Below are 15,045 nucleotides of genomic sequence, written 5' to 3' on the forward strand. Positions count from 1 at the left end.
ATAGTGAACTACTACCAAAATCTGTACTCCTCACGGGTTAGTTGGCGCCCTAAGCTCGCGGGTCTTAATTTTCAAAGGATATCTGGGGATTGGGGAAGATGGCTGGAAAGACCTTTTTCCGCTGAGGAGATTGAGTCGGCGTTGAAATCCATGAGGAAAGACAAAGCGCCAGGCCCTGTTGCACACTTTGATTCTTTGGAAAATACTACCAATTTGTGTTTCTAATTTTATACTAGGGTCATTTTGTACAAAAAACTGAAGTGTAGAGAATTTATTTGAGCTCACTTTATTCTCAGGAGGACAAACTCCTGCTCTTGGGTTGGAATGAGCCATGGAAGATCAATATCATGTCAGGTGAGACACATCATTTGCCCAATAAATGTACAGAGATTGGCCATTATCTGAATATTTTCAACTTTGTAAGCATCCACTACTTATATATTTTGATACTGGAGCTGATAATGTGCTTCTGCTTTGCATTTTTCAAGTAATTTGTTGTAGCCATTGAACCCATTGTTCAAAGCTAGTCTTTTAGGCTCTGTTCACTTGCGTTCCCGGGAAAGCAAATCCTTGGAAAACAGCCTCTTTTTTCCTTGACAAGACCTTGACAAGATAGAATTTTGGTGTTCACTTGCTTTCTCGGGAAAATAGAATTACACATATGTAATTTCTACAATAAGTCAAAAAATGACATGGAAAAGCCCATTCCCTCCCCCCGTTAGGCTCTGTTCACTTGCGTTCTCGGGAAAGCAAATCCCTGGAAAACAACCTCTTTTTTCCTTGACAAGACAGAATTCTGGTGTTCACTTGCTTTCCTGAGAAAGTAACAAGCCTAGGTGGAAAATGTCAAATAATGACATGGAAATTGCCAAAAATGATGTGGAAATGTCTCTTTTCTCACAAGTGTGGGAAACCAAATCCCACTATTTTGGTCCGATTTGCTTTCCTGGGAAAACTAGTGAAAAAAGGTGGGCAAGCAGTTTCTCGGGAAACCTTTTCCTTCATAGTTCCTGCGCACGTGAACAGGCGCGGGAAACCTTTTCCTACACAGTTTCCCTGGAATTATTTTCCTAATGCCACGTCAGATTTCTGGGAAATCTTTTCTTTTCCTTTCCTGGGAAAACAAGTGAACAAAGCCTGTAATAGGGTTGGCCCCTTGCTCTATTTCAACAAGAGGGATTTTATTTTATCGTTGGATGGACTTCCTATCCTCCCTTCATTTCAACCTTTGTTCTTGACTAAATAACACTGCGGAGTCCGACTAGCAGGACAATCATTCTTAATATTGGGCCCTAACGACAAATATGGGTCCCACATGTGACCTGTACCTGTAATTGGGTGGGCCTGTTGCTCTATTGGACCAGCGTGAAGTGACCCATATGGTCGGTCCCAACAACTACACAGAAAGTCACTTTTATGTTCAATGGTGAAAGGCTCTTTGTGAGTTGCTCAAAGTTCTTCTCTTGTGCTTCACTGTAAGGCAAGAAAAATAAAATCCCAAATGTGGAGTTGCATTTAAGGACATGTTTGGCAAGCATGAAAAATTATTCCATGGAATATTGGTGGACCCAATTGCGAAAGATGAACACTACTTCAAATTTGGGCTATTTTACCCTATTTTTCAAGGGCTTTTCATGCTCCCCTCACTCCAACTCTCTCCCTCTCAGCCCCTCATTACCAGCCCTACTAATATTCCATGGAATATTTTTTTCATTGTTGCCAAACATGCCTTCAATGAATTACTAATATTCCATGGAATATTTAAATCTAAAACCAAAGATTGAATAATTCGCATATACTATGCAGGATCCAATGTTCATTATTAAGAGGACTGATAAACTGAAAGCTGCCTTGGCAAAAACCACCTACAAGAGTGCCACATTGGTCCTCCTCAACAAAGATCCATTTATAAAGGCACAAAAAAAATACTTGGATAAGCTTGCTATCCCATAAGGGTAGTCAATTTCAAGAACAGCTTATCCAAAGATTTCTATGCACATAGATAACAACCCTAATGAGATTGAGAGACACTTACTGCATGGCTTCCATTTTTTGTTGACTACTGTTATGCTTGATGTTTTCCCACTGTTCTCTAGTGAATAAATGCAGGAAACAAAAGATGATTCTCAATTTGCATAAACTAAAAATATTTGAAGTGAAAACAGTGTGATAAGATATCCAAATAATACAATGGCGCTAATCTACAGCCATGGCTTCTGAACCACCACATGCATCTTCCAGGCTATTCTTATGCTCTTCCATGGAAATTCTCACCTCCTCCTCCAAGCTCTTCTGCTCCTCCTCTATAGTATTCTGTAATTCATCCACCTATGGAAAAGGTATACACAAAGCGAGAATAGGTGAGAACACCTTACAAACCAATCAGTATCAGCTTTGAGAAGCAATCCCCTCAAGAAATGTTAGCATTTAAAATTAAAACTAACAAGAGCAAATCATGAATTATAATAACAAATTTTTTTTTAAACAACGTATGATTATTCTCAGTTGCCCCATGATCTGGATTGAATTGCAGACCACGGGTTAGCTGAGAAACATGAAAGCTCAGAGTGGTGAAGAGACATGAAAATCCGATGGCTTAAAGTTGGGTTTATATAGGCCATCTCGTAGCCAGGAATTTTTTTGCATGATAAACTACTGCCTACAAGAGGTGAGAGGAGCGTAGGTCAGGTGGGACGAGGAGAGATATTTTAGAGCGCAAGACTGAGATGAGGGTGAGAAGTGGCTAAAAATCAGGAAAAAGTCGATCCTATTTTCTGTAGAGTTTTTTGTTTCCTGATTTTTAGCCACTTCTCACCATCAACTCAGTCTTGCCCTTTCAAAGCTCTCTCCTCCCATCCGCCCTACCCCACTCACCACTTGGAGACACTAAGTTATCATGAAAAAAAAAATCGTGGGAGAGCCAAACATGCCCATAAAGTTTTGATCAGTTAAAAGTAAAAATGCATTGAAACTATTGATTATCTTCAAATGTGGGAGTTTTAAGCTTTTCTTATGAAACAAATTCGTAACAAATGAAAACTAAAACCATTCAAAAAAACAAAAACTGAATGCCAAAGCAACTCACCACGTGCAACAAAAGAGAGAATTGTTTCTTTCGAAGCTCCAACGTCCTCGAACCAGCAGTGTTCTCAGCCTCCAAGCCCCCAATCTCCTTCTCGAGATCAGATATAATCTTTTGGGTCTCTGACCTTGGTGGCTGCAGAGCAATCAGTCTTCTAATTGCCTCACACTCTTCCTTGTGTTGCCTCTCAATCTTACTCTCTTCAAGCTGTTTCTTCAGATCCTCTATATCATTCTGTGCATGCAAAATTTGGCGACGTATATCTTCTTGCAGCTCATTAAAATTCTCCTTCTCTCGAAGGTTCGCATCAATAACTGCCTTACTCTTAAGGAGTGGCAGCTCAAAAGTGTTCATCTCCTGTAAAAAGGCTTTGTAGAGCCTTTCACAGTCACTATAGTTATCTGCATCTTTGTTGATCTCAAGGGCAAATGATGTGAATTTTTTCTGAAGCTTTTTTAGTGGGGGTTCGCCCCTTGTGGTTGTGGTGCGGGTGAGAAGCCTGTATTTTATTATCACGTCATCTTCGAGAGGGCTAAAAGCATAATGTGCAGCCATCTCTTCTCCCCGACCACCACCAACTTTTCTTCCTTTAACCAACATCTGTTCAATTGAGATTTCTTGATATTCAACCCTGCAAAGCATAGAAAGGATACATAATGTGATAAATAAGGGAAAATGGTGACATTGAACTATAACATAGAAGGGGCATTGTGTAGATGCTAATTTTAACAGCGAGAATGCAACAATGGTTGTGTCCGAGAAACTTCTAGTAAAACATTAGAAAGGGAGAACACCACATAAGAAATTCAGTTAATCAATGCAAAAGGATAGCTATCTGATGCAGGCCAGGGAAGAGAGAGAGAGAGGAAAGAAGAAGAGAAGGGGAGGAATAGAGAAAGAGGGGAAGGAGGAAGAAGCAGAAATTTGGGGGAAAAATTCTCAGTCAATTTTATTTCATCAAAAACTAACAAAAGTTCAATTCAGTAAGCCTATATATACAGGCAACAAAATATCATGGAAAATAAAATCCCTAAAACTAAATACTATGGAAATAAAAATCCTAAAAACTAAAAAAAATGAGAATAAATCCTCAGAAGTTCTAATGGGCAAATATGCCTCTTATTGTGCCTACAATCTGCATCACTATCAAACTAGCTGAGTTTCTAGATTTTTATTTATTTTATATATCTTCCCTAAATATGAAACTCTTGATCTTTCAAAGCTAGCATTTTACTAATATCCAATTATCTTAAAAATAGAGCTTTGATTCAGCTACAATGAAAGCTGAAAGAATCTACTGAAAACAAGGGAGTAATCTACCTTTCTCAGGCTAAATCTCTCTAATCGGAAGATATAATAGCCCATTGTCAGCAGGCAAGTTTCCAGTATGAAATTCAGAGGTATATTGCAATTTATCCTCTTAATGCTTAACAGCTTATTCTCCAAAAAAAAAAAAAAGGCTTAACAGATTACAATATCTAGCAGTTGCTATTGCTACAGCTATTTTGCATGTTAGTCCCAAGGGCCATCATCACCATAGGCATGCAATAATTGGAGCAAAGCATAAGTTGTTAAAGTATAAAAGATTTAATAACGCCTTCTCCAACGGCTTAAGCTTTTGGAAACTGGTTGTTTCAAATGGTATCAGAGCAAAGGTCCCTCCTTGATAGTAAAAATCCGCAAGTAATGGCTAACACAAAAGGTGTGGCCACATGTAGGCAAATCCTAAACAGAGGGGCCACATGTGAGGGCATAAGTTGTTAAAGTATAAAAGATTTAATAACACCTTCTCCAACGGCCTAAGCTTTTGGAGTAACTGGTTGTTTCAGATGGTATCAGAGAAAAGGTCCCTCCTTGATAGTAAAAATCCACAAGCAATGGCCAACACAAAAAAGTGTGGCCACATGTAGGCCAATCCAAAAAAGAGGGGCCACTTGTGAGGGGGGAGTGTTAAAATATAAAAGATTAAATAATGTCATCTCCAACAGCTTAAGCTTTTCGTTGTTTGACACAAGTTAATCTTGTGGGTGTTGTAAAGGCAAATGGTAGGTTTATGGGATTGCAAAACTCTACTTTATAATTGCCTCTATGAAATAAGGAAAAGTTATGGGATCCTAGAGCTCGCAATTCAATTAACTGGCATTACTTCCCTTGAGTAGAGGAAATAGCAGTGTCAGAAACATGCTTGCACAATCACCATTTGTAGCTTGGTATGGGTCAATCACAACTTGCTTTAATAAAATGACTTTGACTGGACTTGCTGAACTCGTCATAATTGGTTGACAAATGACTATATGAAAATGATGACAGGAAATATGGAGGCACAATAACAATCATCTCTTTCTTGATGTGGAAACAAAATTGGCTACAAGACTAATGCCTCTCCCTTCCATAAAGACTAATTAGGTCAGATTTTCTGGAGAAGCCTATCAGGAATTCAGAATTGACCATGATAATGGAAGAAGCTCTGACCCTGTAGACCATCCTAAATTAGAAATCCCAATATTATTGAACAACTAATACTTGAAGACACACCAACAATGTGGTGAGAACCCATCATCTGTGACACCTCATACATAGGGAATTTGTTCTTTCCCTTACAGATCAACCATGAATGGCTACACCCAATATTAAAATTTTGTATGCTTGTGCTTTGGGAATTAGATCTCCTATTCTCCTTATTGATCAATCTATGAGTCAGTCTCTCAACATCCAACAATGTTTGCCATGTCATTAGAATTAGTAATAAATAGAAAACTGATAACAATGTTAGTGTTCTTTGAATGTCGTTACATCTTTTTAGCAAACTATAATGGTGCCTGGAAGTTTCATAATTTCAGGATGAAGGGACCTATCCATCCTCTCACTGTTAATACACTTATTGTTCATGACATTGTCGTTGAAGAGTCTTCCATTATCTTGACCTTGTGCCTGCTCTTAGCACCACCTTGGTCCCAGTGGGTTGCTCTAGCTAGTTAAGTAACAAAGTTCCAGTCACCCTTGGTTATGTTCTAGAGTATTAATTATGCCTCCTTTTTTTTACTTAAAAAATTGGAAGTCTTCCGCAGGAACAGCAGAGCCTTGGGCACCTCTGAAAAGAAGGCCCACGTCAAAGATGTGTTAGCGCATCATAAGCTGGACGACTTCTCTCGGCAGGAAACAAAGTTGGAAGTCATCTCAATGGTGAACATGAGGGTTGTGTGCGACTAAGTTTAGGTTTTCACTCCTTGCGTCAGTTGGAGTTTGTGGAGGTATTTGGTGGCTTGGAACGATGTCATGCTAGAGTTGGAGGAGAGCCTAGGGGTACCCATGGTGTCAGTTCAATTATGACGGGTATCAGACAACATTCAGTGGATGTTCTCTGGAGTGGTGTCTATGGGACAAACAACTTTGCTTACCGCAATGATTTGTGGGAAGAATTGGACCTTGTTAAAAGTAGTTGGAAGGTTCCTTGCTGCGTAGGGGTTGATTCCACGTTATCATATTCTTAGGAGAGAGAAGGGCAGGCCTTGCATCACAACCAATATGCTTGTGTTTTTTTCCCAATAGGAGACAATCTTTGGTGGATTTACCCCTTATGGGTAGTCAATTCACCTGGTCGGGTAACCAAGGCTTGCAATGGGGCAGACTATACCTCTTCTTGTTATGCCCTTAATGGAGCTCTCACTCTCTTAAGTCAATCTAGTTGCCCTCCCCAAGCCAACTTTGGATAAGTTTCCTATTCTCTTTGATCCTAGCATGGGATCATCATGGATCAGTCTCCTATTTTCTTTGATCCTATGATTTGGCCGACACTTCGAATTTATTGCCGACTCACGTGTCCTGTCGTGTCCGACACGACACCCGTGTCGACACTCCTTTGGACACTTTTACTTGTATTGCTGGAAGTGTTATACTTAATGTGGGTGTGTGTGCATGTTTTTGTACCGTGTCAAGTGTGACATTATGTTTTTTTATTGAATATTGTGTTTACCTCATTTAGACAACTCGTATCCAGGTCGAAACTGGACACACGAATCCATATCCATATCCACTAGGTAATCATGATTTGTGGATATGGATTCGTGTGTCCAGTTTCGACATGGATACGAGTTGTCTAAATGAGGTAAACACAACATTCAATAAATTTTTTTAATATTGGGTGTAGCCATTCATGGTTGATCTGTAAGGGAAAGAAAAAATTTCCTATGTATGAGATGTCACAGATGATAGGTTCTCACCACACTGTTGGTGTCTTCAAGGATTAGTTGTTCAATAATAATGAGATTTCTAATTTAGGATGGTCTACAGGATCAGAGCTTCTTCCCTTATCATGGTCAATTCTGAATTCCCGATAGGCTTCTCCAGAAAATATGACCTGATTAGTCTTTATGGAAGGGAGAGGCAGTAGTCTTGTAGCCAATTTTGTTTCCACATCAAGAAAGGAGAAAGAGATAAATGTTATTGTGAGACTCCATATTTCCTTATCATTTTCATATAGTCATTTGTCAACCAATTATGACGAGTTCAGCAAGTCCAGTCAAAGTCATTTTATTAAAGCAAGTTGTGATTGACCCATACCAAGCTACGAATGATGATTGTGCAAGCATGTTTCTGACACTGCTATTTCCTCTACTCAAGGGAAGTAATGCTAGTTAATTGAATTGCAAGCTCTAGGATCACTCAGGATCCCAGCACTTTTCCTTATTTCATGGAGGCAATTATAAAGTAGAGTTTTGCAATCCCATAAACCTACCATTTGCCTTTATAACACCCACAAGATTAACTTGTGTCAAACAACCAGATAGTCGAAAAGCTTAAGTTGTTGGAGATGGCATTATTTAATCTTTTATATTTTAACACTCCCCCCTCACATGTGGCCCCTCTTTTTAGGATTGGCCTACATGTGGCACATGTGGCCACACTTTTTTGTGTTGGCCATTACTTGTGGATTTTTACTATCAAGGATGGACCTTTGCTCTGATACCATCTGAAACAACCAGTTACTCCAAAAGCTTAAGCCGTTGGAGAAGGCGTTATTAAATCTTTTATATTTTAACAACTTATGCTTTGCTCCAATTATTGCTTGCCTATGGTGATGATGGCCCTTGGGACTAACATTTTGAGCTATAAAATGCTTACGACAAAAGTAGCTAGGTTTTTCTTCAATTGGGACTTTAGCACGTATGTATGTCTCGTCTATTGCACCGATGCAATCCTTGAAATATGGCATCCACCTTGGATTCCCCTCAATCTGCGATGGTGTCTCACCTGTCGGCGGTTTGATGAAGAAATCTTGCATGCCCAAAATTGCCTTTAGTACTTTGCTGAAATACGTCGAAACAGTTGCCCCTGAACGTCTAGCACATGCTCTAATGGTCCGAACCCTCTGATTATGTGCTACAATATGCAAGAAAATTGCAACTTGCTCCTCCACTTTACAATGGATTGTATCTTCCAGGGTTCCTGCCCGTTTAAATATTTCTACAAATTGACGAAAGCAAGTGTCGTTCATCTGTAGCAAGTTATGACAATGTTCATCTGAATCGATGACAAAAAAATGAACGTACAAGGCGTGAAGTAATTGCTTTCATAGGGAGCTCTGACAAGATATTGTTCGTAGTACTCTTTCCAAAGTATTAACATAGCAGCAGCATCAGCCATTAGTAGTGCGACTGCTTGCCTAACTAGCTCATTCCTATGCTTCAACTCATCTCTTCGCATCAACTCTTTCTTCCTCCTCCTTGTAGGACGACGGGGCATCTTACTCTAAATAAGAAGTTAATAACTCAATGGAAATGACAACACAATAAAGAACATGGCATCTTAAACACAACCACAAACAATCACACATCCATAAATCCTCCCTCCATAAAACCATCCATAAACCCTCCCTCCATAAAACCCTCCACAAATCACACATCCTTCCATAAACAACCACTCCATAAACCATCCATCCATAACCTATCCCTCCATAAACAACCCCTCCATAAACCATCCATCCATCCATCCAAGCACATCCAAACAACACAACCACATCTACCTTAAATACATTTAACTAAATAGAACTAGAAAAAAATAACTGTGAGTATTGATTACCTTGGAAATGATGGAACAGATCTTGACAATGAAAATCAAATGAGAGGGTGACCACCTGCAAAAGAAAGGATAGCAAACCCGATTCAAAAGCTTAAACAAATAAGATCCGAAAAAATTAGATCCAAGCCATCAGAACATTCACCAACATTCACCATCAGAATTGACAACAATCAAATATAACATTCATCCTAGATAGTGTTCGATCTGAAAAATCTGTTAAAGTATAAAAGATAAATACTGCCTTTCTCTAATAGCTTAAGCTTTTAGAGAAGTTGGTAAGTTAACATGGTATCAAAGCCAAAGGTCTCAAGTTCAAACCTCCCGGATAGCAAAAATCCACATGCAATGGTCGGCCCAAAGTGGGACCACATTGCCACGTGTTTGCCAAGTGGGCCACACGTGCGGGGGAGTGTTAAAGTATAAAAGATAAATACTGCCTTTCTCTAATAGCTTAAGCTTTTAGAGAAGTTGGTAAGTTAACAAAATCAAATGCAATAAACAAACATAAGCTACAAAAATCAGAAGATTCAAAAATCTGATCCGACAAAGTGTTGGATCAACATCCCAACAAAAATCAAATGCAATATATAACATTCACCAACATTCCCACAAAAATATGAGAATGTGTTCGATCTGAAAATAGTGTTCGATCTTATATAACATTCACCAACATTCCCAAAAAAATCAAATGCAATAAACAAACATAAGCTACAAAAATTCAGCCAAAACCCAAAAAAAGAACCCTAAAGCCCGGAAAAACCCAAAGAAGAACACCAATACAGTAAATCTAACCCTCGAATTTTCAGCAAAAACCCAATATAGTAACCCTAACCGTTGGATTTGAGAGAGAAGCGAAGTTAGAGGACCAGAGGCGGTGAAGAAAATGCGATGAAGAACCCTAGATCCTCGGTCTTGGATCTCAAAACCAGCACATGATGAACCCTCGAAGAGGTTCTACAAAAAAACGAAAAAGAAGAAAGGAAATGTACAGAGGTAGAGAGGGAGAAGGAGATAGAGAGAGGGGATCTTCTCTTACCGTGCCGGAGCTCCGGCGAGGCTGAGAGCTGGTCGAGGAAGATGAAGTTTCACTGCCGGTAGGGTTTCCACTTCTCTCGAGGAAGATGAAGTTTCACTGATGTTGAGTTGCAAAACAATAAAACCCGATCGCTTTTTTTTGTTTTCGAAGAAAATTGTGACGGATTTTTACTCGAGGAAAGTGGGCCGCCACGACGATGGATTTGACGGATTCCACGTAAGACTTTTAAAATCAGAGCGCTTTCCCTTTCCCGACCATGGTTTAAAATTTCGGTTTCGGTAACCGTTTCGGACCCACCAAAAACCAAAATTTGGTTCCAAATTCCGGACCGAAATTTTGTAACACTTTCTTTTTTTAATAAATAATGTCATTAAATCGAAATTTCGGACCGAAATTACCAAAATTTAGGACCGAATGGCGAAAATTGAATTTCAGAAAATTTCGGTTTCGGTCCCCACCTTCCGAAATTTCGGATTTCGGTCGAAATTTAAAACCATGTTCCCGACTACAAAACGACCATTTTAATGCGTTTTCACGAAAAATAACACTCTTTTCCCTTACTTTTCCGTTTCTAGCGTGCAACTGAACAGACCCTATATCTTTTTATGAGCAACATTGGGAAACTTTTAAAACAGAAATCCTAACATTCTTCACTGAGTTCCATGAAAGAGGGATTCTGAACCGTGCCATCAACACAACATTCATTTCACTTATTCCGAGAATTGATGGAGCCGTCGAGATTAAAGATTATCGGGCAATCAGTTTGGTGCATGGGGTCTACAAAATCCTAGCAAAAGTGTTGGCTGGAAGGCTTAAAATGGTGATGGGAGAGATTATATCAAGATTCCAAGGGGCCTTTGTGAATAAGAGGCAAATTCTGGATGGCGTACTTATAGCTAATGAAATCCTTGATTCAACGAAGCGCGATGGAGGCAGCAGGCTTATCTTTAAGGTGGATATCGAAAAGGCGTACGACCATGTGGACTGGGGCGTTCTTGATTACATCATGGAGCGTATGGGGTTCGGTTTAAAATGGAGGAAATGGATGTGTGCTTGCATATCTTCGGCCACTTTCTCCTTACTTATCAACGGATCGCCGGAAGGTTTTTTCAATCCACCTAGGGGTATTCGACAAGGGGATCCGCTCTCGCCATATTTGTTTATCATAGTGGCCGAAGTTCTCAATAGTTTGTTTGCAATAACTGTTGAAAAGGGGTATGTGGAGGGGCTAAAAGTGGCTGCGAACTCACCGGGTGTATCTCATCTGCAATTTGCGGATGACACGCTGGTCTTCATTCGGAATAATGCAACGCAGGTCTCAAATATAAAACTTATATTCAGATGGTTTGAGATTTGTCCAGGCTTGTAAATTAACATGTACAAGAATACATTAGCAGGGATCAATGTTGATGATGGCCGTGTATCGAGACTTGCCGCGGTATTGGGTTGTGCGGCTTCTTCACTACCAATTTCCCATTTGGGATTGTCGTTGGGATTCGGAATCCCGACAAAATCACAGTGGGATCCGGTGGTGGTGAGGATCGAAAAGAGACTAGCATCGTGGAAGAAGAAATATTTGTTCTTTGGCGGGAGGGTTACTTTGATCAAGGCTACGTTGGCTAACATACCGATTTACTATAAGTCGTTATTCAAGATTCCGGCTTCAATTGCAGCAAAAATCGAGAAAATGCAAAGGAATTTCTTGTGGGAAGGTGTGGAAAGCGACAAGAAACTCAAACATCTTCTAAATTGGGAAACGGTTTGCAAGTCAAAAAGAAACGGTGGACTTGGGATTGGGAAGCTGCGATTAAGAAATAAATCATTGTTGGGAAAATGGCTGTGGCGTTTCAGATCGAAAAAAGATGCGCTGCTGCGGAATATCATAGGGAGCAAGTACGGTAAGGGATGGGGGGATTGGATATGTAGGGATCCACTGCGCGGCAAAGGATCGGGGGCCTGGAAATCAATATGTTCTGTGAAAAACCAAATTTTGCCTCTAATTAGTTTCAAGGTGGGTCAGGGCGCGAATGTTCGATTCTGGCAAGATCTCTGGATTGGGACGCAAAAGCTCATGGATAGATTCCCGGACCTATTTAGGTTGGCCCGTAACAACCTTGCATCTGTGCAAGACAACTTCAATAGAAGGGCAGGGACTGATAACTTGGTGTGGGATGTTAAGCTACGGAGAAATCTGAAAGAAGAGGAGATCAATAATTACACCTCCCTCCTTCAATTATTGGAGGGCTGTTACATATCCTGGAATCCTGAGGATTCAATTGTCTCGCAGCCATAATCGGAAGGCGAGTTCACGGTTCGTTCATTCCTACAACAAATGAACAATGAGGTAGGGGCTGAATCTCAATATAACACCTTTTGGCAGCAATCAATTCCGCCTAGGATATTGGTCCTAACCCTCTATAGATCGGAGGGTTAGGATCAACCTATGGCCTAACCCTCTATAGATCGGAGGGTTAGGATCAACCTATGGAAATTATTTTTGGGGCACAACCTATTTAGGCTGTGGCCCATCTAATGGACGGTTTGGATCATCCTATGGTGCGAGCCATACCGTACTTTTAATAAAGTGAGGAGTGCCCTCATCAAAATACAGTAGTGCTGATAACATTGCCCAATATTTATTGATATTTTTAACATCAGAACAACGATGGATGGTAAACGATAATTTTTTAGTCGTAAAAATGATCAATAGTAGAAAACAAAGATTTCTCTTAATCCATTAAACCTGGATTCTAAAACAATATAAACAGAAATAGAAAAATCCAACACATCCACAAAGAGATAAGAATTTACGTGGTTCGATATGTATGCACACTAGCAAAAATGATCCAATCTGCTATGGCCCCTAGCTGAGCATATGGTGAAGTTGGGCAAACGCAAGTATAGAAAATAAAAATCTAACGGGTAATCAACTCAATCACAATCCTTGGAAATCTTAGCATGTGAGCCAAGAAATGTAACAAAACTTAGAAGCATGGAATAGACACTATGCAAAGATATTCTTTTATCAGGCCATTCAAGCCTCCTCTCTTGCTATAAAAATACCTAACAAGCCCTAACCATCTATTCATCCATCTATTTCCATTGCCTTAAGATCATCTCTACAACACACACCATGTCTTCAACTTATGCTTTACCATATCTCTCTCCAACACCTTCACCTTCTCACCGCACTCCACTACCACCTCCTCACTATTTCTCTCCACCGCCACCACCATCGAAGGCTCCACCACCACCACCACCACATACACCACCACCACCACCTCCTCACATAGTCCCACCACCACATACACCACCACCACCACATACACCACCGCCACCACCTCCTCACATAGTCCCACCACCTCCTCACATAGTCCCACCACCACATACACCACCACCACCACCTCCTCACATAGTCCCACCACCACTGCCGCCGCCACCACCTAGTAACAATTCCACGGTTATAGTGGTTGTATTTGTTTCATTAGGTGGTCTCTTCTTTCTCGTATTTCTCTCCATTTTACTTTGTTGTTTTCTCAAGAAGAAAAAGGAGAAGAAGAAGATGAATTTGGCTCAAGAAACGGATATTCTGATCATTAATGAACACCGAAGAGTCCAGGAGGCCATCGTCCCTGGCCCACACGGGGAACATAGAGTGCTGCTATCCATAGAGGATGATGTTCACATTGAAGAAGAAATCAAGAAGAGGGAAATAGACGTGGGCGAAGGCGCTTCGAGCTCCATGCCAACATATAACCCTCCTAGTGTGCACGACATAGGAACCGCATCTTCGAGCAACAATCACCACCACCTTCTTGAGGGAAAGGTCTAGTTAAAGTTTTTTATAGGCATATTATGATATTGTGTAAAATAATCTTCTTATTAGAAGTCTCGTAATTTATTACAGATTTTAAAGGAAATAATAAGGCTATATTGATTAATACAGCACTTGTATTTGTTTCCAAGAAATGTGGGAAAATTGGTAGAAAATTGATTATCATTTACTGAGTATCAAACTTGAGATGTAAATCTTATGTTGGTGGGTCCATGTACTAAAACGAGTTGGGTCGGGTTGACTCAATTTGAACTGAGTTTCACCACTAATAATTACCACCACTCTCCATCATTGCTTACTATGATGATTCAAGCTGGCGAAGCATCATAATGATCCAACTTGAGATTTTTAAGATCCGAAAGCAAGATCTCTAGAATTAAAGGTTTTGATCAATCAATAGCAACTCTTAACTCCCCTCTAGACACTCGTACTCAAGCAAAATTTTCAAGTAAGCACTTACTTTTCACATAATTTTAAAAATACTCCTACTTGAAGAAAAGAAAATGCTAAAACAAAGGTAGCTGTTACACTCTTTCCTAACAAACAATCTTTGGGCCCCACCTATATATGCCACATCTATACCATATATGCTTTTGATAGCATCTTAATTAGATGATTCTAAGGCCTTGATGTATCATCCATATTTTGGGTGTTGTAGAAAATAATAAGACAGAATGCAGAAAATAGAACGGTAGAATTTGTTGGGCAAGGCACTTCCAGGAAACTATATTTAAGATGGTAATTTCCCACGTATAGTTGCAGATGGACTCTTGAAATTCTATCTCCAGAATACAATGCCCACCACTGAGAATTTTAACAAGACTGCACTTCTTGTATTTTCACGAATAAGAACCCACTCAGAAAAATTTCAAAAATTATGTGAAAGAGAGAAGAGAACGGCAGAAGAAGATAACTCTGGAGAAACTCGGATCGAGTCTTTTTATAGACTACGAATCAGTGAAAAAGACACCCTCTTACTAAGATACTCACACCCTTATAAAGAAGAGGTGCAAC

At 39.9% G+C, this 15,045-nt stretch overlaps 2 protein-coding genes across 2 annotated transcripts; one reads left to right on the forward strand and one right to left on the reverse strand.

Moving 5' to 3' along the window:
* Positions 1-2,104: 2,104 nt before the first annotated feature.
* On the reverse strand, positions 2,105-10,375 carry LOC143890679 (THO complex subunit 7A-like). Its single transcript, XM_077395360.1, has 4 exons — positions 10,197-10,375; positions 9,161-9,215; positions 3,086-3,713; positions 2,105-2,328 (listed from the first exon to the last, which is right to left on the reverse strand). Exons 3-4 carry the CDS (start codon positions 3,680-3,682, stop codon positions 2,197-2,199), a joined length of 729 nt encoding a protein of 242 aa, XP_077251475.1. The 5' UTR covers positions 3,683-3,713; positions 9,161-9,215; positions 10,197-10,375; the 3' UTR covers positions 2,105-2,196.
* Positions 10,376-13,294: 2,919 nt separating this feature from the next.
* On the forward strand, positions 13,295-14,206 carry LOC143890871 (uncharacterized). Its single transcript, XM_077395554.1, has one exon. The coding sequence runs from the start codon at positions 13,330-13,332 to the stop codon at positions 14,026-14,028; it is 699 nt and encodes a 232-aa protein (XP_077251669.1). The 5' UTR covers positions 13,295-13,329; the 3' UTR covers positions 14,029-14,206.
* The last annotated feature ends 839 nt before the right edge of the window (positions 14,207-15,045 follow it).

Source organism: Tasmannia lanceolata, unplaced genomic scaffold (assembly GCF_043159265.1).
Source record: "Tasmannia lanceolata isolate RefF3 unplaced genomic scaffold, GAP_Taslan_0.1 ptg000013l, whole genome shotgun sequence".
NCBI lineage: Eukaryota > Viridiplantae > Streptophyta > Magnoliopsida > Canellales > Winteraceae > Tasmannia > Tasmannia lanceolata.

Bases quoted from the DNA above. Each gene is read 5' to 3' on its own strand.
- LOC143890679 (XM_077395360.1), bottom strand. From the start codon at position 3,682: ATGTTGGTTAAAGGAAGAAAAGTTGGTGGTGGTCGGGGAGAAGAGATG. The intron at 2,329-3,085 runs GTGAGTTGCTTT...CCTTTTCCATAG, and splicing joins TCTCTCTTTTGTTGCACGTG to GTGGATGAATTACAGAATAC.
- LOC143890871 (XM_077395554.1), top strand. From the start codon at position 13,330: ATGTCTTCAACTTATGCTTTACCATATCTCTCTCCAACACCTTCACCT.